The sequence below is a fragment of the Oryctolagus cuniculus genome, chromosome 2, assembly GCF_964237555.1.
Source record: "Oryctolagus cuniculus chromosome 2, mOryCun1.1, whole genome shotgun sequence".
Lineage (NCBI taxonomy): Eukaryota > Metazoa > Chordata > Mammalia > Lagomorpha > Leporidae > Oryctolagus > Oryctolagus cuniculus.
Window position 1 is genome coordinate 158,914,511 of NC_091433.1, and position 25,485 is coordinate 158,939,995.

Here is a 25,485-nt window from a genome sequence, read left to right on the forward strand (position 1 = left end):
GCAGGTTTATTTGTAGGTAACCAGCTCGGCTCCTGCTGGCTTACACTGTAATTTCTCCTTGTATTAACTTCTGATTCGATTCCTGAGTCGGAAGCGTAGATGAGAAGCGAGTGTGCACAGAGCCCGCGTTCTGGTGCTGAGATGGGGAGCCTTGCCCACAGAGGCAGGTGCTCCGGGGGCCCTCGTGGCCCCTTGTTAAAACATTCAGCCTGGCTCTCACGCAGCTCTGCCCTGGGGCCGGGGCCCTGCTCCTGCCCAGGGAGCGAGGATCTTGTAGGCCAACAACTGCCTCTCTGGGTACCCAGGACCCGAGTGTTCCCAGTGCAAACAGCCCCAGCTGCCCTCCCAGGGCTTGTGTGCACCTTCTCCCAGGCCCGGCCCCTTGAGCCCTGACACTACACGAGCTGGGCATTTGTCTCCATGGAGGGTGGACCAGCTGAGCGCAGGAGCCTTGGAGAGTGGGGCAGAGCTGAGGGGCGGGCTGTTGCATGGGCTGGATGCCTGATGTCCTGTGCCTTCCCATTCCGGCTGCTGTTCCAAGAAGCACTGGAATTTCTAAATTTCCAGCCAGACTTCTAGGATGTGAGGAAGGTGTGGCAAGGTCAGAGGACAGGACCTGTTGTGTAGAACAGCTTTTAGCTTCCTTAGCGACTTCCAGATATCCAGACGCGGGCTACGTGAGCCTCACCCTCTTGCTCCAAGGCCCAGACATGCTAGGGGCACCTGGAGGGGCAGGAGCGGAGAGATGGAGACTGCAAATGGCCAGGTCCACGTGCATTTGTGGATATCGGGGTGGGCAGTTCTTTGCCTCCCGGGTTAAGGCGGCTGAATCAACAGGTGCAGGACACCACTGACTGTGCCGTGCTCAGGCCATGAGCGCTGTGGCCCCAGCTGGGCTTGCCAGAGTTGTTGCCTGCAGGGGCTGGCCCACAGGCTTTGCAGGGAGCAGAGCTGCCATTTGTCTTGGCTGCATGCAGAACTGCCTACAAACTGTGGGCTCCTCGGACCTGGCTGGGCCACGCCCCAGCAGCTCAAGGCCAGGCTGAGGGCTCCCCTGTTGAGTGTGCAGTCCTTAGCTGCCCCTTCCCTCCCTCCTCTCCAGCACGGGCAAGCACAGAACACTAGCCTGGAGATCGGCCACCTCTGTCAATCAACTTAGCCTCCTGCTTCTGATCCCGCCCACACTCCAATTTCCATCGGAGTTTCCCAGGTAAACTGAGGGAGGACTCCTTGCAGCCCTGCTTCTTGGTCCCTCTCTAGCTCTCTCCCAGGCCCAGGGCCTGCCCGCTGCGGCCCTGACATTCCCTTGTTCCCAGGGGAGCCGGGGCCATCCTCTCACGTCCATCCCTTGCTGCCCTGGGATTCGCGGGCTGACAGCAGCGTGGATGCCAGAGATGCCAACAGAGTCCCCAGGGTGCGGGAACGCTGCTCTAGGACACAGGCTCATTTCGAAGAAGCTACCTGGGCCCTCATCACAAACCAGACAGGAGTTCACCTTCGCGGTGTGTGTGGGGGGGGTCCTGCCCCTCAGCCCTTGGACCCCCAGAAGGAGCCCCTCTGCCAGACCTCCCCTGCTCTTGTCCAGGAGCTGAGTCACTCACCGAGTTGTCCCGGGGGGCGGTGCCCCCCTGTAGTCCTTTCCCCTCTGCAGTCTTCTCCGCCATGGGGCCCACAAGCTCCATAGCCAGGGCTGGCTGCCGGGCAGCTGCTCTCTCTCAGTTTCCTGGAGCTGAGCGGCCGCGGCTTCCTTCTCTGTGCTGGTCTCTCTCCCAACGTCCGTCTTGGCAAAGCGTCCTGCAAACACACCGTGTGTTCTGCCCACTGTCAAGATAAGGACGGTCTGGCTAAAGGTACATCAGATAATGGCATCCGTGGATGGCCAAATCCCAGGCCTCACGAGGCACTCTGGGGCCGGGCAGGGAGCAGACCGGGCGACCTGCCACTGGCTCCTCAGCCGCAGCGCTCAGGGTGGGTCGGGCCACCACACAGCTCGCCGGTCTTTGCTGCCTGCCGGCCATGAGTGAATTCCCATGGGAAACCCCAAGGGGGTCCTCGGCGCTCCAGGTAAACGGGAGCTCCCAGGGCTGCCTGGAGGAGGTGCCTGCAGCCACCCCCGGGTCCCGGCACAGCCTGGGCGTGTTCCACGTCTCCTACAGCGTCAGGTAAAGCAGATCGGGGCCCTCTCCCCACCTGTTGAGCCTTGCCACTCCGCTCTTGCCCTTGGGCTGCCTGTCCTCGCCAGTGGGGGCGCTGCCTGGGGGCTTCGGGCTCCTTCTAGTGGATCAGGAGGAGGGTGGGCTGCCGCCGGGAAACCAGGAACAAGAGTGAGTGGCCCCTCCTCCTGCCCAGGGCAGAGCCAGGGATTAAAAAAAAAAAGCCTGCCTTGTGCCTCTTGTGCCTCTGTCTTTCACCCCTTCCTGTTGCCCCCTCTCTGCCTGGGGGGTCTCCGGCATGCCCTAAGTGGATGGAGGGAACTTGTGGGGTAAGGCAGCTGGGAACACCAGGGCGGGAATGCACGCGGGCCACCTGAGGGAGCCACAGAGACCACACACTCTGCACGGAGGGCAGGCAGCTTGCAGTCACTTCCCCAGAGGAAGCACAGGCAGGAACCTGCCCAGGGACGGCCGGGGTAGGGTGGAGCTGGGATCAGTGCTGGGGACAGGGGTCTGGCCCCTTCCAGGACCCCACGCTGCCTTTGCCCCCGCCGGATTTCCTTTAAAGCAATCACGTCGGGCCGTGGTGGGACATCACATCTCGCCAGCAGCGATGGAACAGGCAGATCCTCAAAGATGTGTCGCTGTATGTGGAGAGCGGGCAGATCTTGTGCATCTTAGGGAGCTCAGGTAAGCGGGGTGGGGGGGTTCTCGGCGTCTCCAGGAAAGGCTCTGGCTTGCCTTAAACACCACATCAAAGCAACAGGTTGAAGTTGTGGCAAGGAGGCCCCAAGTTTGGTATCAGGATGAAACCTAGTGGCTTGCCTGATTGCATGGAACCTGGGACCAACATGGAATCTTTAGAAAGGCCCTTGAGAGAGCACTGCGTCCTGTGTGTGTGACGCCAGGCCCCCGACACGGGTCTCCCCTGCTCAGAAACAGGAAAAGGAGTCCATAGGCACCAACATGCCCATTGAACCCCCACATTTAACTCCACTTGTCATTTTTTAATGATGCACTTCTACACAGACAAGAACACAGAGTAATTTTTTTTTTTTTTTTAAGATTTACTTATTTAGGCCAGCACCGTGGCTCACTTGGCTAATCCTCCACCTGCGGCGCTGGCACACCGGGTTCTAGTCCCGGTTGGGGCGCCGGATTCTGTCCCAGTTGCCCCTCTTTCCAGGCCAGCTCTCTGCTGTGGCCCGGGAGCGCAGTGGAGGATGGCCCAAGTGCTTGGGCCCTGCACCCGCATGGGAGACCAGGAGAAGCACCTGGCTCCTGGCTTCTGATCAGCGCGGTGCGCCGGCCTTTTTTTTTTTTAAAAGGAAGTCAGGAAAAAAAAAAAAAAAAAAAAAAAAGGAAGTCAGGAGCTTGGAACTCCACCCCCGTCCCCTGCATGGGTGGCTGGGGCCCAAGTACTTGAGCCAGGACCTGCTGCCTCCCAGGTGCATGGCAGGAAGCAGGATCAGAAGTGAAGTAGCTTGGATGTGGGATGCAGGTGTAAGTGGCGCTTAACACGACAGCACCTGCCCCATGTTAGCAATTCTTAACAGCCTTGGATAGCTAAGGGCTAATGAAGTCTGTTCTGTCTCCCTGAACTCTCAGGGTCCATGTTAACGGTCTGTCCAATGTGACAAAGAGGGGACGGCTGGCTTCTTATCCTAGAGGCACCCCCTGAGTGCTAACCCCAGAGGAAAGCAAACCAAGGGGAAGCGTGTCCGCCGGCAGTGACCACATGCACCGGCCATGCGCTCAGCACAGCCCCTCTTCGGGAGTGTTCTCGGTGACAGCCGCCTAGGCTGTGCCCCCTGGGTTCTGGCAAAGGACTCACTAAGCCTGAGCTTCTGGAACCCTCCTCCGCAAGGGAAATCCCCGGGGTTGGAGGGGGTCTGAGAACTGGACTCAGTAGGTCCGGGTTGTAGTCTGAGTGTGCATTTCTCTCAAGCTGCTGCTGTTGACGCTGGCCAGGACCCACACGTGGTCATCAAGGCTCTACGCAGTGGCCTCTAGGTCCAGGTATAACGGGACCACCCCAGGGTGGTCCAACAGCTCCACCTCTGCTTCAGTGGGCAGACAAAGCAGTGTCAGTCCTGACCCGAATGATAGGCGCAAACCAGAGAGCTTCAGTTGTGTCATGAGACTTCAACCCACGAAGCCAGGAGAGCGCAGGGCAGGGCGGCTTCCGCATCGGGAGGCACAAGGACTCCCCCAAGACCTTCTCTTGTCGCCCCTCCAGGCTCAGGGAAGACCACGCTGCTGGACGCCATGGCCGGGCGGCTGTGGCGCAAGGGGACCTTCCTCGGGGAGGTGTGCGTGAATGGGCGGGCGCTGCGCCGGAACCAGTTCCAGGACTGCTTCTCCTACGTGCAGCAGGTGCGCGCGCCCCGCCCGGCCCCCAACCCGGCCGCCCGCGGGGCTCAGCCGCTCTGACCGCCCCCTCTCCCGCAGAGCGACACCCTGCTGAGCAGCCTCACCGTGCGCGAGACGCTGCACTACACCGCGCTGCTGGCTGTGAGCCGCGGCTCCCGCGACGCCGTGCACAAGAAGGTGGGTGCGGCCTCGGGCCGGCGCTGGGGACAAGCCCAATGGAGACAGCCCCCACTTTGCTCTGCCTGTTGCCCCCCCACCCCCACCCATCCCCGCTTGCCCCTGGCACTCGCTGCACCTGCGCCGCCCCACAGCCCTATGAGCTCTGGGATGTGCATGCTCCACATCTTGGAAAAACACATCCTTGATTTCAGGTGCTTCCTCTCAACAAGTAAAAGGTGAAATCGCTCAAGAAATTTTTAATTTATTGATTACAGGTTTGCAATGATGCTGTTACCATGAATTTCACTTGTTTCTTTTTACTTTTCAAAATATGGCTACGAAAATCTTGCACACATGTGTGCGGCTGGCATTATTTCTATGGGACAGGCCGGTTCTCCCAGCTCTCTGTTGGAACAGATAGGATTATTTGCTGGGCCGTTTTTTTTCTTCCTCAACTTGCTTTGTGGCACGTTGAATCCAAACTGGATTAAGTTAATGAAGGGAGAAACCACTGAGTTGTCGGCTCTTTCGGAGTTCCAGCGTGTTTCTTTAAAAGTCCCCAGTTTGGAAGTAGCTGCAGGTAATCCCACCAGGACCTCCCTTGGAAACACTGCTTCATTTCTGCTGGGGCTGTGGAGGCCTGGAGCAGCCAGGGAACGGATGACAGGAGCCAGGCCAGCTCCCCAGGGCGCACGCTTGCTTATTATGATGCCCTGGGTGAGCAAACAGCATTCTTCGCTTGAGAGTGCTGGGCGATGCTAGGTGTAGCTCTGACTGTGGGGGAGCCTGGGAGGGGTCTGGCGCCCCTAAGGACCCTCACGCTCACGGAGCAGGGCCTGACCTTGGGTCCTCCCCCGGGGTTACCTTAGATCACTCGGAAGGCGTTGCAAGGTTCTTGCTGTTTCACAGGTTGTACTCTGAGCTCTCCTATCTGGCTGGCACTAGGCAGGGCTTGTTGGCACCCCACTATCTCCCTTTCATTCTGTCATCAGCTCTGTGAGGGAGGACTTCTCTCTATCTCACAGACCAAGACACTGACACCCAAGGAGGTTAAGATCGGACACCTGGGAGTGGCAGAGCTGGGGCAGGAAGCACAGGGCTGTTCCTGCTGGAGGGGTCTTTCTGATCGGACGCAGTCCGAGGAGTAAAATCCTGATGGAGTCCTTACTGAGAAGGAAGCGCTCGGGGCAACAGAGGAGACCCTAGGCAGATCTGCTTCTGTTTTCCAAGGCACCTCAACACAAGCATGGCTGCTGTGAGCAGGTTGTTGGCTAAGCCTTGTGCCTTGTGGGCCACCTGAGCGAGCGCAGCCGGTCCTGCTCTGCCCTTTGGTGGCGGCAGGTCCTCGGGCAAGTTATGTAGCTCTCTGAGAATCTGCTGTCTCTTCTGTGACCAGGGAACCACGGGGCATCGCTCCTGGGTTACAGCGAGGATGCCATCAGATTACGCGAAAGCACAGGGCGTACAGATTGGACCTGCTGTTCCCCTCCGCCTCTTCAAAGGCTCTGTGAATTCCACCTGCAATACATGGGGGTGGCCTCCAGGCAGGAAACCCCCCGGGGCAGAGTAAATCAGTGTCTCCTCTGTCTGCCCTGAGGTTTGAGAGAAGAGGAGGAAGCTCAGTGAACTGCCCCGTGGGTTCGCGCATCAGCCTGGCCCTGTGGAGCAGAGCTCAATTCCTTCTGCTCCGATGGCAACAGGAGACCCTTCTTTGTTTATTTTTATTTTTTCCAAATCAGGCAGCACTAGTTTATGTCTCTCATTATTCCTTCCTGTCTATTTCAGATGTGTGCCTTCTTCATCAAAGCTTCCTCAGTGCTCCTGACCCTACTCCCTGTCTGCTCCGAATTTCATTCCACAAATCACTCTCTCTTCTACTCCAACCTAGCTTGCCCTTGCTTAGTGCAGTGCTTTTGTTTCCTTTCTCAATGTCAAGGTCACAGAGTCTCCGTAGGGGTGTATGAGAACAGCACTCATTGCCCCAAAGCCACGCTGCTGCTTCTCCATCTCTTCCTGTCGGATCTCCACCAGGGCGGGAAGCACACAGGGGCAATCAGCAAAGGGCGGGCGTGGATACACAGAATTTTGAATGGCTCCAGGGTGAGGGGATACACTGAGGAGAGAAAGAGGGGAGAGGGAGGAAAGCAGCTAAGCTTCTTGATTAGAAAGTCGCTACAAATGTTTCTCTTCAGTTGTGATTGTTACAGGGAGTTAGAGGAGGAGGAGCAAGGGGAGGGCTTTGGGGAGCCGCAGGGTAAGTAGAGTGAGGGCAGCTGGGGACAGGGGATTTTCAGGAGTGTGGCTGGGGGCTATAATTTGGGGCTCCCTTTAAAGTCCTTTAAAAAGATCCCAGTAAAGATTGGAATTACTTTTAATTACTTTGGGCTGCTGGATTATAATCTTTTGATGCAAAATCCTGCTGAGATTGGACCACATGAGACTCTAGGCTTTTTTGGGTTACACAGGGGAAAAATGGGCTTAGTTGAAATCAAATTGGACTCCTTAAAACATATAAAATATTTATTATAATCAAGTTTTAAAACTCATGAAAATAAGCTATATTTTAGCTATGCCTTTGGAGGTTTTTTGTAGGTGGGCTGGACTGATGGTGGCATCAGAAAATAGGAGTTAATGAAGCATCCATCGTTTTCTAGTGCATTCCCTGAAGTGCAGATAAGCAATTTGTAAAAGTTAAAAAAAAAAAAAAGTAAACATGACTTATTTATTTGAAAGAGAGGGGAGAGGAAAGGGAGAGAGAGGTCCTCTGGTTCACTCTCCAAATGGCCACAACAAGCCAGGGCAAGGCCAGGATGAAGCCAGGAGCCAGAAACATCATCTGGGTCTCCCACATGGGTAGCAGGAACCCAAGGACTTGGGCTGTCTTCTGCTGCCTTTGCAGGCACATTAGCAGGGAGCTGGATGAGAAGCACAGAATGGTGGGGACTTGAACTAGTTACTCCAAAACGGAATCTGGGCACTCTGGTCAGGGATATGGGCATCCCAAGTGGCATCTTATCTGCTGCCACAAAGACTTGCCTCAAGTATAAGCAGTTTTCATTGTCATGGGGACTTTTAAAAAGTTCATATTATTTACTGAACTCTGACACGTGTAATATGTTGTGATTTTAAAAAATATTTATTTGTTCGAAAATCAAAGTTAGAGAGAGCGACAGGCATATCTTCCATCTGCTGGCAGCAGTGGTTGGAGCTGGGCTGATCTGAAGCCAGGAGCCAGGAGGTTGGAGCTTCTTCTGGGTCTCATGTGGGTACAGGTGCGCATTAGCAGGGAACTTGATAGGAAGTGGAGCAGCAAGGACTCAAACTGGTGCCCTTATGGGATGCTGGCGCCATGACAGTGGCTTTGTCCACTACGTCACAGCGCCAGCCCCATATGTTGTGATTTTTAAGCCAACCTGGATTTGGTTATAAGAGGCTTGATTTCCCCAGGGAGTGGTGAGTCTGAAAGTGACCCGTACACTCCAGGGAGGTGGGCCACCTCCCCCGTGCCCACCCCAGCCGTGAGCTGAAATACCAGCCGCAGCAACGGCCATCCTTCCTGGGCTTTGCGTCTCCTGCAGGTGGAGGCGGTCATGGCAGAGCTGAGCCTGAGCCACGTGGCCGACACACTGATCGGCAGCTACAGCTTCGGGGGCATCTCCAGTGGCGAGCGGCGCCGGGTGTCCATCGCAGCCCAGCTTATCCAGGACCCCAGTAAGTGGGACCCAGGCCGGCTACTTCCTGCCTCTTCTGTCATCTACATTCATCTGAGGCCGTTTCTTCACAGTCCTCATATGGAAAGGGGAGCGTGTGTAGGCTGGAATCCCTGGGTACTTGGTGTTTTGGGGAATACCACATAGTCATTTCCTGACTCGTTGCCGTCATCCACATACGGTTCTCAACTTACGATGGCTCAGGTTGAAACTGCTGGACTTTGTGCTGGTGGGAAAGTGAGGGGCGTTCAGTAGAAGCTGTACTTGGAATCTGGATCTTTTCCTGGCGATGTGTGCGATACTCTCTCTCTCGATGCAGTGGCAGCAGCATGGAGCACAGGTCCCAGTCAGCTCGACCACCCCGAGGGGAAGCAGACAATGCCCTGGAGCGTGCTGTGTTGTCAAGTTTAGGTGGATTCTGTGCATTTGCAGTGCATACTGTTTTTGACTTACCGTGGATTTACCTGGGTGTAACTCCATCATAAGTGGAGGTGCACCCCTACAAAACAGCTCTCAGAAGCACTGCATTGCGTTTTTGCACTCCCTGAGTGTCCTCGATGCATAGGGAGCCCTGCCCTGTGTCCATCCTTATTTCTTATTAGAGCAGTACCACTGTGTCTGCCGGAGGAACACAATGAGTTTTGGTCTGCCTAGAAGGGTCTTATGCCACGGCAGGAATTAAAGCAGGAAAGTGGCACACCCAAGTGCGCGTGTGGTGGGTCAGGGGCTGTCACAGTGGGGAGCGAGGCCCTTGCCTGGTTTGGTTGCTCCCTTGACCTGGGGAAATCTCACCTCATACGTGCACCTGAAAGAGGATATATGGTGCCTGGATACGTCCACTGCCCTGGGTAGCCCTAGCCTGCCAGTTCTTCAAATGGTGCTTGGTCACTAGACAGTCAGTGCTCCTACAAGAGTCAGAGATGCTCCTAGGAGCTCCTGTCACTTCGGGGGTAGAAGGAAGCTACAGTAACAACCTCTAAGGAACCCAAATGCCTGTCTCCCCTCAGACCTGATTCACAGGGGAGATTCCTTTGCAGTACAGGGACCCTGTTAAGTACTGGGAAGTGCTACCGACATGAACTAGGCTTGTGCCTTTCTAAGCAGGTTCTTTCTCAGCCCTTTCAAAATAAATGGGTGCCCACCTGCCCTTGTTCCCTGCCAGGGGCCCCTGGACAGAGCACAGCAGTCCCTACCCCATGTAAGAGGCCTGATCTAGTCCCCCTTGAGGTTTAAGCTCCACTTGATTGGACTCTGTGGCTGAGTCGGGTCGTCCCAGGTGAAGCTGTGTCTCCTGGGCCCAGGCTGGAAGCCAGTTGGCAGGCAGGTACTTCTTGTCACATACCGTTTGAGTGCGGCATGGCGGCTTGGTAAGGAAACTGCGTAACATTCCGAGTTCCAAGCCTAGAGCCTGGGCTGGGCAGTGGCTGAGAAGCCTGCCCCTTCTTTGTGGGCAGAGGTCATGCTGTTTGATGAGCCGACCACAGGCCTGGATTGCATGACTGCCAATCAGATCGTGGTCCTCCTGGCCGAGCTGGCACGCAGAGACCGCATCGTGATCCTCACCATCCACCAGCCCCGCTCCGAGCTCTTCCAGGTAAGCGGTGTCTCTCGTTCTGCTCAGCTCCTCGAGGTGGGTGTACGGTGTGTGGAGCTGGGAATCACAGTGTGCAGGGTGTGATGAAATCTAGAGTCATCGGTGCCAACACTCCTGACTCAGGAAGGGCAAGGGGTGGAGACTCGCTTCCTACAGCACCGACCACGTACCAACCCTGGAACATGCGTATTGTGAAAAGACTATGCATGGATTTCAAAAATTTTTTCACATCAAATAAGCTTCCATTTTCCATGAATTTGTTGAAGTACCCTCATACTTTCTTTTGTTAAAATGTATGTATTTATTTTTATTTGAAAGGCAGAGCAACAGAGAGAGAGAGAGAGAGAGAGAGAGAGAGAGAATCTTCCATCCCCTGCATCACTCCCCCAGTGCCTGCAACAACTGGGGATGGACTAACTAGGCAGAAGCCAGGAGTCAGGAACTCCATCCAGGTTTCCCATGTGGGTGGCAGGGACCCAAGAGCTTGAGCCATCACCTGTTGCTTCTCAGGAAGCTGCTATGGGATCCAGGCGTCCCTAGCGAGAGCTTAGTCTGCTGCACCACAATGCCCATTCCTTTTAGACTTTTATCTGCTGCTTCATTTAATGCATGCAATCTTTTGAGGTAGAATTAGTTTATCCACTTGATAGAGGAAAAGAGCTGAACACAGTTATTAAGAAGCTGGAATTGCCAGTCATGGCCACGTTGGCTTCAAAGGCTGTGTTTTTCTAATAAATATACAGATTTCCTTCCCCCCCAAAAATCTCATTTTACCCTCCCAGTATCCTTTGGGTTATTTATTATTTGCTTTTTATAGATGATGATCTGAGATTTCAAATAGAAGCATCACCCAAACAAAACACAGCCTAGGTTGCCCAAGGACACTCACTTGTTGGCGAGGCTGGGACTGAAACCCAGGTGTGGTTGGTAGCTCTTCTCCCCCCCAGCTGTGCTGCTGGGGCTCAGCTCGGGGACAGCAGGATTGGCAGGGGTGACCCAGGCTGACAAGGACAGTGACCTCCAGGGCATTCATTAAGAAAACCGATGCAGGGCCAAGGTCATCAAAGGGCTGACTGCTGGGAGATGTGTGTGTCCCGGAAGGACATGATAACCGGATCACACGCTAACCACCGCCTGTTGTCTGAGCAGCTCTTTGACAAAATCGCCATCCTGACCTACGGGGAGCTGGTGTTCTGCGGCACGCCGACGGAAATGCTGGATTTCTTCGACAGCTGTGGTTACCCGTGTCCAGAACATTCAAACCCTTTTGACTTCTATAGTAAGTTTTCCTTGCACACTGCCCTCCGTGCACATGGTGCAGAATTTCTCCTCCCAGTGTTCTGCCTGGATGACAGTAGCCCTGGTGGGCTTTAACACGGGTTCTGAATTCTCCCCACTGGATAGCTTTAAGACATTCCAGTTTATAGGTGTGCATTAGCAACAGGTTTTATTCTGATGGCATGGGGTTTTTATGGCAAGTATTTCTGAATCCATGATGACATTGCTATCCACTGTACGTATCTTTGAATTAAAAAAAAAAAAAACACCTGGGTCACTATCTTTTGGGAAAAAATTTTAGTGGACTTGACATCGGTGGACACCCAAAGCAAGGAAAGGGAAATAGAGACCTACAGGAGAGTCCAGCAGATTGAGTGCGCCTACAAGGAATCAGCGATTCATCACAGAACCTTGGAGAATATCAAACAAACCAAGCATTTGAAGACGTTACCAATGATTCCTTTCAAAACCAAAGATCGTCTGGGAGCGCTCTCGAAGCTGGGCGTTCTTTTGAGGTAAGAGCCAGGAGTGGCGAGAAGGCCCCGCGTCGGGACTTTAGACGCTCACCAGTAACACGGGAAAAGGAACTACAGGAAGGCCGTTTGCTTTCAGGAGAGTGACGAGAAACTTACTGAGGAATAAGCAGGCGGTGACGATGCGCCTTGTTCAGAATCTGATCATGGGTTTGTTCGTCATTTTCTACCTTCTGCGGGTCCAGAACGAGGTGCTCAAGGGTGCGATCCAGGACCGCGTGGGCCTCCTGTACCAGTTTGTGGGCGCCACACCGTACACAGGCATGCTCAACGCCCTGAATCTGTGTAAGTGTCGGCACGCGGCGCGGCGGGCGCCACTCTCCCCGCGGCCTCTCCCTTCTCCAGCGTTCCCGTGGCGCGAGCCCACCATTATCACGGTCTTTTTCCGAGCTGAACCTGGCCCTCTCCAGGTGCTCCCGCTGGGGAAGGGCAGCTACTGACACCTTAGTGTGAACTAGCTCCCCAGTAGATTCCTGCAGGAAACAGGCAGTGCCTAGGTGTTGGCCGGAGAGTGAGGGGAGAGTCCGTTCAAAACAGGTCCTGGGCGGCTCCTGCTGGCCCCGGGGAGTAACCCTGCCAACTTCGCATCACTAGTTTCTTCTTGGAGCCTATTTTAGGACAGACAGCATCTGATTTTCAAACTCAGTGGGAACCCAGAAGCAACACCTGGTTGCCTGGCAGCACGGTTTATTCAGGAAAATAGATGTGAGAGGGATTCCCAAAATGAGACTCGGTAAAAGGGCAGAACCACACTTCTGCAAAGCGAGTCCTGGAGGCAGCACCGGGGCGCTGTTACGTCCCAGGTCTGCCAGGTAAAATGGAGGCTGCTGGGGCGCCCAGAGCCGGAACTAAAAGGGAACAAAGCGCCTCAAATCACTCATTTGGGCCCCCTTTGCATGTGCTTTTCTGGAATGGGCGACAACCTCTCATTTAGAGGGAAGGAAATGCATGGTATCTATTGCAATTCAAGGAGGGTGTAGACTTCTGGGTGGGGGTGGGGGAGTTACTGTCCTATGGATGGGAGGTCCCTTCCTTCCATGACTAAGGGAGCTGCCCAGCTGGTCTTCACCATTCATCCCTGACAGAGAGACCTCAAGCTCAGCCAGGGCTAGCCCGCCCTCCCTCAGCTCTGTGCTGACCAGTGTTCTGCCACCTGCCTTGTGTGTCCAGTTCCTGTGCTGCGAGCTGTCAGCGACCAGGAGAGTCAGGACGGCCTGTACCAGAAGTGGCAGATGCTCCTGGCCTATGTGTTGCACGCGCTTCCCTTCAGCATCGTCGCCACCCTGGTTTTCAGCAGTGTGAGCTACTGGTAAGGGGGCATGTGGGACAGGCAGTTCTCCCAGGGCCAGGCCTCCTGTGGCTCTCAGAGGACCACTGGGATCTGTGGAGGGAGAGCTCCAGGGTGGCCAACACCATGTTCTCTGCCCTGGAGGACCTGCATTTTGCCCATCCATGCGTCCAATGCAAGATTCTATTTTCAGACCGTGTATTATGAATATGTTAATCCCACTGTAGGCTGCATGGGACCTGAGAGCAAACCAACAAGGCAAGGAAGCCTAGGCAATGTCATGTCCCACATTCACTGCAGACCCTGGGCCAGAGCACGGGGCTCTGAGGTAGTTGGCACTCAGCCACATGCAGGGCCCAGGTGCAGGGGCTGAGGAATTGCCCACTAGCGACTGAGCGTGGCGCCCCCAAGCCTCTGGAGGCCGGGGCGGAGCAGCGCTTCTTCCTGATGGGACTTAGGATATCGCGGTCGGATGGGTGAGGGGGCTTAGGAACAGATCACCAGGGGCAGAGGGCACCAGAAGCACTAGAATATTCCTGATGCTGTTGGGTTTTCTGATAACGTATCAACAGTGCTTTTTATTTCTGAGAAGTTGGTAAAGATCTGAATCCCAGTACGTGTGGAGTTTAAGTATCTGCGTGATGTGTTGTCATAGGGTGATGGAGCCTCCTTCATCAAAGTGGCTTTCCCTTAAGAAACACTGCAGGAAGTTACCCAGTACCCTCTGGCTCCATTAGTGTAAGGGCACTCTGCTTGCTATCTGGAGGGAGAACCTGAGCAGTTCTTGACCCACTGTCCTTCATCACCTGGAGTCACGTGTAGGTGCTCCCAGCCAGAGCCAGGAGAAAGACCCATAACACCAATATGAATAATATTGTAAATTAAAGGATCTAAGTACAGGGTAAATGAGGGCTTAGTGTGAGCTCCAAGATTAAGTTTGACAGTCTTCGTGCAAGCTTTCAGAAGTAGGTGTTACCTTGGAGAGTGACAGGGACAACGCCATTTGTTTCATGTCAGCAGGAGGGTGGATTGCCAACTGAGGGCAATGGCCAGGACCACACAGCACAACCCTGCCTGCTGGCTCTCATGAAGTTCCCTCACTCTCTGACACTCAGGAGCATGCTAAATCTCTAAGCTGTGATATAACCCCAGGCCTATCTGGTTCAGGCTGAAAGAGCCAAGAGCAAATTCTAAAAATGGTTCCCCTCCTTTAAAAAAAAAATAATTAGTTATTTGAAGACCAGAGAAATAGGGAGAGGAGGAGAATGAGGAGAAAAGAACGAGAGACATAGACAGAGAGAGATCTTCTGTCAGCTGGCTCACTCCCCAAAGGCCCACAACAGCTGGAGTTGGGCCAGGCTGAAGCCAGGAGCTTGGAACTCAATCCAGGCCTCCTACGAGGGTGGCAGGGACCCAGGTACTTGAGTCAGCGCCTGCTGCCTCTCAGGGTGCACACTGGCAGGGAGGTGGATTGGAAGCGAAGTAGGGTCTCACACCCAGGCACTCTAATTCTAATATGGGATTGGGGCATCCCAAGCAGCGTCTTCACCACTGAGTCAAATAACTACTCAAAAATGTGACCAGTTTTGAGTAAAACAAGGTAAAGTGAAAATTGAAGACCTCGTTCATTTAGAACCTCACTGTTCATTGTGGCCCACGGACTACCGCGTGCATGTTACTTTGGGGCTTGTTCCACTTGCAGAATCTCAGGTCCAGCCCTTGAATTCGCAGAATTGGCATCTGAGGGTGGAATTCTGCAGAACTATATTTTTCATTTAACAAGATCCCCCGAGTGATTTGCATGCACCTTGCAATATGTAAAGCACTGATTTTGAAGACAATACAGTATTTGTGACTGACCATGAGAACCATTTTGTTCTGTAGGACTTGAGAAAACTGCAAATTTAAACCAACGTCAGTGGAAACATCAGGTCTTTGCTGTTTTTGATAAGTCAGGCATGAAAATGCAGGATCATGGGGCCAGCATTATGGTTCAGTGGGTCAAGTTGCCACCTGCAGCACTGGCATCCCATATGGGAGTGCTGGCTTGAGCTCCTCTGCTTCTGATTCAGCTTCTTGCTATGCACCTGGGAAGACAGTGGAAGGTGCCCAAGTACTCAGGCCCCTGTCGCCAGTGTGGGAGGTCCAGATGTGTTCCAGGCTCCTGGCTTCGGCCTGGCTCAGCCCAGGCCATTGAGGCTATCTGGGGAGTGAACCAGTAGATGATGGATGATCTCTTACTCTGTCTCACCTGTCTGTTACTCTGCCTTATAAATAAATAAATGAAATGCAGAATCATTTCCAGAGGCAGCACAGCTATTAGTCGTGTAGCAAATACTTTAAGAAATGATAGAAATCTCTGTTGAATGCCTACTAAGTGCCAGGCGCAGTTTGTGCTACAGGTTGTTTCAAGAAGACTTCACTCCAAGTGCTATCCTCAAGCTTGGATAGCCCGGAGTGTATTTGTAACTCTGTTAGCAGGCCATCTGGCCTGAACTCAGTGGCAACACCTGACTGGACCTGACCTCAGGTTCTCGGTTCTTGTCTGGCATGAACACTCTGTGGCAGTAATATTCAGGTGCTGGAGTATGGCTAGCTTCTTGGATCCCACTATGGCACATGGTGCAAAACCTTTCCACATCAGTGCACGTTCACGTTCAGAATGACATCCAGCTTTAAGGTATTTCAGATCATGATTGCAGACATAAACAGATTTCCAGATGACTTTTCTTGCAAAAAGCATCAGATTGCTATTATAAGAAGCACAGATGCTGTGCTGAGAGATGGAATAGGAGTTGGCGCTAACACACAGTGAGCACTTGCTTTATAGCGGGCACCAAAGGCTTTAAACGAGTTAATTCATGCAATGCTTGGAACCATTCTAGAAAATGTTACTACTGGTATCCTCGTTGGTAAGTGGGGAAACTAAGGCACAGAGGAGCGTTTCCCATCTCACGTCCTTGATGTTAGTAATTCCAAGGAAGACCAGACCGGCAGAACATTTGGCTGGGTGAAGAGAGGGGTTCTGAGGGGAAGGAACTCTTGGGGGTCTTTGGAGGAGAACTTGGGACATGAGCAACATCTCAATGAACCGCAAAGGGAGCAAAGGCATTGCCAGTAAAGGAGGAGCAAGGGTGCAGGTTCAGAAGCAGAAAGGTAAGCCCTTCCCGGAGGAAAGGTTCATCTGCACCATGGGGAATGAAGGATTGGCAGGAACAGTAGACATCAAGACTGGAAACTGGGGCTTGGTAAGGGAGGCACTGACTGCCCGGTCCACAGGCCCACACGTATTGGATAATGGGGCACAGGAGACGGTTCTAAGCCATGGAACGGCTCCTCTGTGTTGAGTCCTGAGTGGTGAGTCTGGCATCCCTTTGGCAGCAGACTGGAGTTAGGACACAGAAGTCGGATGGTTCAGTGAGGGGCCTTTGCAACAGAATACTGGAAGGCAGAAGACCCTCAATGAAGAGAGTAGTAGTGGCAACAGAGAGGGGAAATTGTCCTGAGATGCTGACATATAGAGTCAAGTGGACTCAAACTGAATGGATTTACTGGAGCAAACAAAGTCGCCCATGATGTCTGAGTCTTCAACCTCAGGGAACGGGAGGGCGGCAGCATCCTTACAAGCTTTCCAGGAAAGAGAGTGGGTTTTGTTTGGAATACACAGCATCAGGGATGCTAAAGGACAAGCAACTGGAGCTGTCCGTCTGAGGTTTGTGTGATAAGAAAAGGAAGGGTAAGAGTAACAGCTCTGGGAATAGATGCTGCAGGGAGAGTGGAGGAAGAGGGAGGAAGCAGGCTGAGGGTAACACCTACACCAGGGACACTGAGATCAGGAAGAGGACAGCACGCCAATGAAGGAAGCAAAGGGTGGCCAGCGAGACAGGAGGAGGAACAGGACTGGGCAGCATCAGAGCTTTGAGGAGGTGTGGTAAACCATTTGACATGGCAGAGGTTTAAGGAGGTGAGGCCAAGATAAGGAGGTCATTGTCACTGTTCACAAAAGAGCTTCCGTAGAGTGGTGGGGGTACAAGTCAGGTTTATGAGGGAAAAAGGAGCGAGGTGGGGGAGGGGCTTGTTGATACAGGGTAGGATGAGGAGGGAGAAGTTGCTTAAATGGTTATCAGGCTCAAGAATGGTTGTTCTAAAAACATCGGATTGAGAACAGATGAAAATACAGCCAGCATTGGGAAAGCCACAGATCAAGGTTTCAGAGCAGACCAAAGTACAGGTAGGTGGAATCAGAACAACCTGGGTTCATTGATGCAAATAGAGAGGGTCACGCATGGCAGAGATAGGGGAGTGGGGGGAGGGTGCAGGGCAGGGAGAGGATGGGGACAGAGAACAGACTAGGACGACAGAAATTCATGGAATGGGAGGTGAGTTTATGTGCTGAGCACATGAGAGACTGAGGTTGGTGATTTAAAATAGAGGTTCTATCAGCCAAGGTGGGATGTGCCATTAGAACCCAAGATGCAATGAGGACACTTTAGGGGCCCAGAGGCCAGGTGAAGCAAATTGGCAGAGCGGATTCAATCAGTACAACGGTGTGTGGTATTCAACACACCCTCGACTGCTTCCATGAGAGAGTGGAGTTTCCAGAAGTGGGGGTGAGGATCTGAAGTAGGAGGGCACTGGGGAAATGGGAGACAGGAGGCCATGACCAGAGAGCTTGTTTTCAGAACCTGAAACCTTGCAAGTGGAATAGTTTTGCGTGGGAGTGTGAGACATGGTGGCAAGTGATCAAGATTAGGTAGATGGAGGAGATTAGATAATTAGGAGACATAGATGATGATGGCTCATCAAGAAGGTTAAAGACTAGGGAAACGATAGCAAGAGGAGCAGAAAGAATGACCCTTATCTAGATGATCCAGAGTGTTTTGAAAGTCCACAGACTACCATGGGGATGGAAATTGATAATATGAGAACACATGATTTGTACACGAGGAAAGGTGAACAGCCTTGAAGCATGGTAGGGAGGAGTGGGTGCCAAACACGCCGACTTCTTTTCCTCCCTCTACAAATGCAGTAAGGACCACATCGTCTAATGGGCGCCGTTTAAGACCTGCTACTACCAGGGAAAAGGAATCTGGTGAAAGCAATGTAAGAGAAAAGCGCATGGAGATAGGGTCGTTTGTTTGTAAGGAGACAAAAGGCAGATCTCTGGAAGGAGTTGGTCATGAAGATAATAATGGAAAGGAGGAGAGGCCTGCAGAGGGCTAATCTCATGGAGGTCGAGAGCGGGAGAGGGAGTTTGGATTTAAAAAATATGGGGAAAAAAAAAAGCACTTTTAGGACTACTTTGGGAATAACAACGACAAAAGCTGTGAGGGGTTTTCATGCCAGCAGTGACCCCACATCACGCAGGGATAGGTTTGTGGGAGGCGGAGCTGGGCAGCAGGTTGGGTGAGCCCCTAGCATCAGGCAGGAGTGGTGCTTGCCAGGCAGCATGTGGTCACGCAGGCAGCCTGGAGACCAGCCACTCGACTTCCTGCTGGCAGTTAGGGCCGTTGTCTGTGTAATTCCCTGTTTCCCATGAGAGCTGCAGGAGCTGTAAAAGGGAGAAGGTGGCTCCCACTGAGTTGGTGCCAACGGAAAGAACCATGGGCCTAGGTTTCGAATGCTGGCTCTTTCAGACAAGGCCTGATGAAGGGGAGCTGGGCTTGCCCTGCACACCGCCCCGACCACCACCACGACCGTGGAGTTATTCATAGAAGGCAAGCACAGTGCTTTGCTTAGTGGTAACTCTTGGAGAAAAAACTAAAGACCTTATGTTTTTCTAGGACTCTGGGCTTATACCCGGGGGTTGCCAGATTTGGATATTTCTCTGCTGCTCTCTTGGCCCCCCATCTAATTGGTGAATTTCTAACTCTTGTGCTACTTGGCTTCATCCAAAACCCAAACATAGTGAACAGCGTGGTGGCTCTGCTGTGCATTGCCGGGGTGCTGGTTGGATCTGGATTTCTCAGGTAAGATATAATGCTCTGATTTATTACTAACGTCACGTGACAATGACCGTTTACGAGGAACTGCAGAGAGCGAAGTGGTAGTGGTTACAGATTTCACCTCAGCGTCTGGCATAAGTACACTGCTTGCTAATTATTATTGCCCCAGACTTTGAACTGTTTACCATTTGTTCAATAAACTGTCTTTTGATTGGGAATCTGAGAATGACAAGGTAAGCATATTATTGATAAGATTCATCTATTATAAGCCATTATAGCAAGAGGAGGAAAGGCATTCTGGGTGTTGCAGAAAAACTCACAGTCCATATTGCAGGTTAAATAGCATCCCTGTTTTTAGTTCCTCTCTGAACTGGCACTATTGAGTCTCTATTCCAGTTCCCAATTTTAAGTTATTTTTAGGAATTAAGACTAGTCAGATAAAAAAGAGCCTGCAAGATAAAAGACTCATCAAGAAAGTCACAGGGCTTAAAGGAAATACACTAAATATTGACAGTAATTCTCTTTGGGTGATATTTTAATTTTTTCTTTCTTTTCCCATACTTCATACATTTTCTATAATGGACAAACATCATTTTGTTAACTGAATACACACACACACACACACACACATACACACACCGAGCGCTTCCAATAGTTTGTGGAGGAGTGGGCATTTGGTGCAGCAGTTAAGACACTGCTTGGGATGCCTGCATCCCATGTTGGAGTGCCTGGGTTCAAGTCCTAGTTCCACTTTGGATTCCAGCTTCTTGCTAATGAACACTTTGGGAACCAGCAGGTGATGGCTCGAGTTCTGAGGTCCCTGCTACCCATATAAGAAAGTCCAGACGGGTTCCAGGCTCCTAGTTTTGGTCTGGCTCAGCCCTGGCTGTTGTGGGCATTTGGGGAGTGAAACAGCAGATGGAACATCTGTCTCCCTCTCTCTTTTTTCTTTCTGCCTTTCAAATAAATTAATTCATTAGAAACATAATCAGATGACAAACGAGAAAACTACTGAGCAGCTACCAAACATGATTATATGTTTAATTACTTAGCTCTAAGAGCAGTCCATTTTCAGGTAAGAAAACCAAGTTCAGACTTGATCTTGCTTAAGTCCCACCACCATGAGGACTCTCCCATGATATGTGTGTTCCCTAGAGAGGGCTGATTTAGGAGTCAGGAACTTCCTCTACCACTTAGCTGCCACATGAGCATCAGCAAGTCACTGTTCTATCTAAATTGCTTTCCTCATTCATAAAAGGAAGGTAGTCTTCTTGAGCTCACAGACCTCAAAAGATCACAGAGAACAAATGAGAAAACATCAAGACACAGTATCAACTCTATTGAGCGTTATAAAGGTGAGAGATTATAGAGCAAAGTGAACTACACTGGTCATTCAAGAAGGATATTCTTACAGCGACATCATTATACTGTATTTGTCTGTGTTACTTTAGTGAATTGTTAGCATTTATGAAAATCATATCACCCCCAAGGATATAGAAATCAAATCAAACCACTTTCAATGACACAGAATCAAACTGGCACGGTATAGAACCAACCTTGGGTAGTATCTCCTGTTTTTTATTATTTGAATAATTACATGTTCCTGTCAGTGTGGCACTATTTCATATATTTGGTTTGGAGGAAAAAGGGATTACTCTTAAAGGGGAGGCAGTTGTGAACATCATCAAATACTCTTGGGTTCTTTGCAAAATTTTAACAACTCAAAGTTTGACTTGGAGTCCACTCCTATCTCTGAATTGAAATGCCACCCTTGAAGGCCACTCCAATTTCCTAATCATTATGTTGATAGTTTCCCCTCAACTCATCATCTTTCCTAAGCTGAATTGCCGACAGCATTTGTATTATGGAATCCTTCTTCTTTTAAACACAAATGGAAATAGCTTTGCTGTTCTTTCTGCTTGTGAAATGATGCAAATTGTTTGGGAAACAAATGCACATACTATAGAACTGTCTGTTATGAGGAATATGGCAAAAGTTATTTGAAGTATCACAACAGAGTTCAATTTTGTTGTATATCTTTTTTTTTTAACTTTTATTTAATGAATATAAATTTCCAAAGTACGACTTATGGATTACAATGGCTTCCCCCCCATACCGTCCCTCCCACCCACAACCCTCCCCTTTCCCACTCCCTCTCCCCTTCCATTCACATCAAGATTCATTTTCGATTATCTTAATATACAGAAGATCAGCTTAGCATACATTAAGTAAGGATTTCAACAGTTTGCTCCCACACAGAAACATAAAGTGAAAAATAATAGATGATTTTTTTAAATGATGATGAAATCAGATCAGACCTATTGTCATGTTTAATCCCAGTGAGAGTCAAGTTGGGAATTGATAATTTCTTTTTTTTTTTTTTTTTTTTTTACAGAAGATCAGTTTAGTATGCATTAAGTAAAGATTTCAACAGTTTGCACCCCCATAGAAACACAAAGTGAAATATATTGTTTGAGTACTCGTTATAGCATTAAATCTCAATGCACAGCACATTAAGGACAGAGATCCTACATGAGGAGTAAGTGCACAGTGACTCCTGTTGTTGACTTTACCAATTGACACTCTTGTCTATGGCATCAGTAATCTCCCTATGCTCCAGTCATGAGTTTCCAAGGCTATGGAAATTTTGTTGTATATCTTGCTAGACTTTTATAAATTTTTTAGTAAAATGAGATAATGCTATTGTATAAGATGTAAAGTGTACATCCTTTCTTCCCTTTTAACAACAAAATGTGGACAGTCCCATGTCAATGAATTTAGATCTACAGTTCCTCCTCTTGAAATTTCTCCAAGGGTTTCTATGACATAGCCTGGCTCTTGTGTGCTTTTTACTGAGGATTCGTCTCCCTCTGCCACCTGCACAAAGTTTGCCTATTGTTCCCGTGGCTACAGGGGCTCTCTCTGAAAGCCCCCTTTGCTTTCTCACATGCCACTTCCTACTTCTTTTAATAGGCTGTCAACCTCTTGGGGGCAGCAGCTGTCTCACTTATCATGATAGTCTTTCTCAGTGGCCAGCTCATGGCCTTGAGCCAATTAAGTTTGCAAAAATTACATGTTGAACTGAATAAATGAATGACTCTCCTCTTATACTGCCTACCACTAGATCAGACACCAAATTGTGTTGATATTTTCTGATACCCATAATATCCGAAAATGTCCATGGAGCATTTTGTGTTTAGCCTTGTGTGACACAGGGAGAAACGAAGGCACAGATCCTGCCTCAGGGAGCTAGCTCCAGCCAGCTGGGCAGCCATCCTCTGTGGCCATCATGTTAGTCCTGGTCTTCATCATCTCAGACTTGAATTTTTGCTGTTGTTTGCTTCCTTTGTTGGCTGTTCTTAATCTTATTCTGGTCCATCCTACTTGTTGGTGTCACATTAACTTTTTTTTTTTTTAAGACTTATTTGTTTATTTGAAAGGCAGAGTTACATAGAGAGGGAAGGAGAGGCAGAGAGAGAGAGAGAGAGAGAAAGGTCTTCCATCCGCTGGTTCACTCCCCAGTTGGCCACAATGGCTGGAGCTGTGCCGATCCGAAGCCAGGTGTCAGGAGCTTCTTCAGGGTCTCCCACGTGGGTGCAGGGGCCCAAGGACCTGGTCATCTTCTACTGCTTTCCCAGGCCATGGCAGAGAGATGGATCAGAAGTGGAGCAGCCAGGACTCGAACCAGCACCCATATGGGATGCTGGCACTGCAGGTGGCACTATGCCACAATGTGCCCCCCCGCCCCCATTAACTTTCTTAGTACAGTGGCTGCAACATAAATTTATTTGTGGTCATTCAATATCAACTCACTTCGAGGCCCTGTTTCCAAATGTTGTTCCAAACTCACTTCCCACTGCTCCCACTTCAAATCCTATGCTCCAGCTGTTCTGGTCCATTCAGCTCCATCAGCAACCAGTGCCATGCCTGTGTGCATGCCATTTCTGCATTCTTGGAATATCCTCCCTCTTCCTCTAATTCCTTCCCAACTCCCATTTACCCTTTTCAAACAGCAGCTTCTCAGTGTGGTTAATTCACTTGGTGCCTTAGAAAGTTTCCAGTAACTGAAAGTCGTGGAGTTTGGGAGTCACTTGGGAATAGGTGAAACCATAAATATGCGCTGAATGTAAGAATGTTATGGACACATGATACTGGTTTTAATATTTTCTTGGTATAAGTAGCTCACTACTATGTGTTTTTACAGTCTTAATAATGTATATTTTATGTCTCCAACTACACTGTGAGTTCTTTAGAGAAAGAATACTTTTCTTGGAATTCCTCAGTCACCTTTGCCATACAAACAGAAAGGATTTAATACAGGTTTTTGATTGCTAGAACCGTACAGCAGATCCAGAAGGCCACAGGGTCAGCATGCAGTTTCTCCTGCCATGGATGGAGAAGAGGGCGTTTCGTCTCACTGGGACTGTCCACTTGCTCTCTCCCTGCCTCCTCTTTTACTCTCACTGTCATTTAATGTTTTCACTTTGTACGCCTGCTCCTTCCAATCCGTTTCATCACAAACATCCTCGCCTCTAATGCAATATGTGGTAGGTGTGTGTTTATATCGCTAGTGCTTACCAAAATAATTACATACCAATAAATCATGAGGGGACTGTTACATTCAGGTCTCTGCTACAACGGACTACCAAGCAGTGGTGAAAAATGCTGAACTGCTCTGCTTACTGACTTGGCAGGTTGTTTGAAACATGTTTGAAAGGGGAACATAGCAGATTAGTGAAGGGCATGAATGAAGAGTTTAGTTCTGTAAAGGTTCCTAAGCATATACATATCCCAGAATTTTAATGACAGTTATTTCTAGGCAATGGTATTTCTTTATTTTTTGGTATTATTTGAAGTTTTTTGGGGTGACCATAACTTTTATAAGAAATGGAAAATTATATTCATATTAGAAAGTGTGATATAGGGATTGCCTTTCTTTTCATTTGGTAAAACTTACCAGAACCTACTGAATTTAATTTTTTTTCTTTTTCTTAAGAAACATAGAAGAAATGCCCATTCCCTTTAAAATCTTCAGTTATTTTACATTCCAAAAATATTGCTGTGAGATTCTTGTAGTCAATGAATTCTATGGATTGAATTTCACTTGTGGTGAGTATTTTGTTTTGGAATATTATTTTTATGAATTACTCTGAGGAATCAATTTCCTGAGGGAAATATATTTTTGAAATGCAAGCTGTATTTTATAATAAGTCAATGTAAAATTTTGTTTTGAAATAAAGTCCAACATTTGCTCTGATTTTTAAAATAAAATAAGCAGTGAACAAATTATTCTTCTGACAAAAGTCAATAGCTTATGACCACTTTGATATTATCAGAAAGTGACAGGACTTTTGTATGCTGAGGTAAACTCTAGTATATTCTGGAATATGGACAGGGTCCCTATAGCTACTGAATGCAGACAAGAGGCTTCTTGTCCCCTCAAATATGCATAGTATACAGCTAAGAAAATCATTTTTGGCAAAAGTCTATTCCCCAATCCCATAAAAGGGTACCTAATCCACATGACAAGGTCCTCATGGCCATCGGAGATCCCAGAGCCATTCTGGAAACAACTAAAAAACATGGTAGAATTTAATGATTTAAATATTTTTTGGTGATCATGTCAGTAACTTTAGGATATTTAATGCTAAGAAATAATGATTTTTTTTTGCAGTCAGGAATATGATAATAAATTTATACCCAAAATACAAACACACCCATCTCCATCTTCAAATTAAGCCAAGGCCCAGAATTCTCACTCTTCATCTAATTGTGAATTCTGGGTGCTCTAAACTGTCATGTGTCTTTCATGAACAAAGGTTCTTGTCACTGAGTTAGCATTTGGGAAATACTTCATCAAATTACCCATGATTCCCCATAACTGGCATTGTCAATATTTTCCTTGACAGGTGGCCCAAATGGTTCTATGATGGCTCATCCAATGTGTACCTTCACTCAAGGAATTCAATTCATTGAGAAAACCTGTCCTGGAGCAACAACCAGATTCACAAAAAACTTTTTGGTTTTGTATGCATTTATCCCAGTTCTCGTCATCCTAGGAATAGTTGTTTTTAAAATAAGGGATTACATCATTAGCAGATAGTATCGAATAATCCTGGGAAGATGGAACTGAAGCTGCTAGATGTGTGTGACTGCCTTGAATGTCTGGAATAAGACGCCAAGTATTTCCTTCCTGATGGGATATTTTAAGTCTTTTAACCATTAAGACTCCATTTGTGAAGCTGGCACTGTGCGTAGCAGGTAAAGCTGCTGCCTGCAGTGTTGGCATCCCATATGGGCACTGGTTTGAGTCCCAGCTGCTCCACTTCCAATCCAGCTCCCTGCTAATGTGCCTGGGAAAGCAGAGGAAGATGGCCCAAGTCTTTGGGCACCTGCATCCATGTGGGAGATCAAGAGGAGGTTCCAGGCTGCTGGCTTCGGATCAGCCCAGC

At 49.8% G+C, this 25,485-nt stretch overlaps 2 protein-coding genes across 4 annotated transcripts in view; one reads left to right on the forward strand and one right to left on the reverse strand.

Annotated features, from left to right (window-relative positions):
• ABCG8 (ATP binding cassette subfamily G member 8) overlaps positions 1-2,517 on the reverse strand; it is a 21,398-nt gene extending 18,881 nt beyond the window's left edge. Inside the window, exons 1-2 of one of the 3 annotated variants that reach the window (XM_070069192.1) lie at positions 2,191-2,517; positions 1,602-1,794 (exon numbers count right to left, since the gene is read on the reverse strand). In XM_070069192.1, the coding sequence (XP_069925293.1) occupies positions 1,602-1,682 (81 nt within the window). In that variant the 5' untranslated portion in view covers positions 1,683-1,794; positions 2,191-2,517. Of the gene's footprint in view, positions 1-1,601; positions 1,839-2,190 lie in introns of those variants that run through there. The other 2 variants (XM_070069191.1, XM_017340803.3) reach the window with 2 other exon arrangements.
• ABCG5 (ATP binding cassette subfamily G member 5) lies at positions 1,821-25,485 on the forward strand. The gene is made up of 13 exons (XM_051842960.2): positions 1,821-2,162; positions 2,722-2,843; positions 4,393-4,529; positions 4,605-4,703; positions 8,264-8,396; positions 9,850-9,989; positions 11,139-11,268; positions 11,569-11,782; positions 11,880-12,085; positions 12,971-13,109; positions 18,872-19,057; positions 24,030-24,142; positions 24,943-25,485. Exons 1-13 carry the CDS (start codon positions 1,876-1,878, stop codon positions 25,134-25,136), a joined length of 2,100 nt encoding a protein of 699 aa, XP_051698920.2. The 5' UTR covers positions 1,821-1,875; the 3' UTR covers positions 25,137-25,485.

Excerpts from the sequence above, each read along its gene's own strand:
- ABCG5 (XM_051842960.2), top strand. The coding sequence starts at position 1,876 with ATGGCCAAATCCCAGGCCTCACGAGGCACTCTGGGGCCGGGCAGGGAG. Across the intron at positions 8,397-9,849 it reads CCAGCTTATCCAGGACCCCA|AGGTCATGCTGTTTGATGAG; the intron begins GTAAGTGGGACC and ends CTTTGTGGGCAG. Across the intron at positions 9,990-11,138 it reads CCCGCTCCGAGCTCTTCCAG|CTCTTTGACAAAATCGCCAT; the intron begins GTAAGCGGTGTC and ends TTGTCTGAGCAG.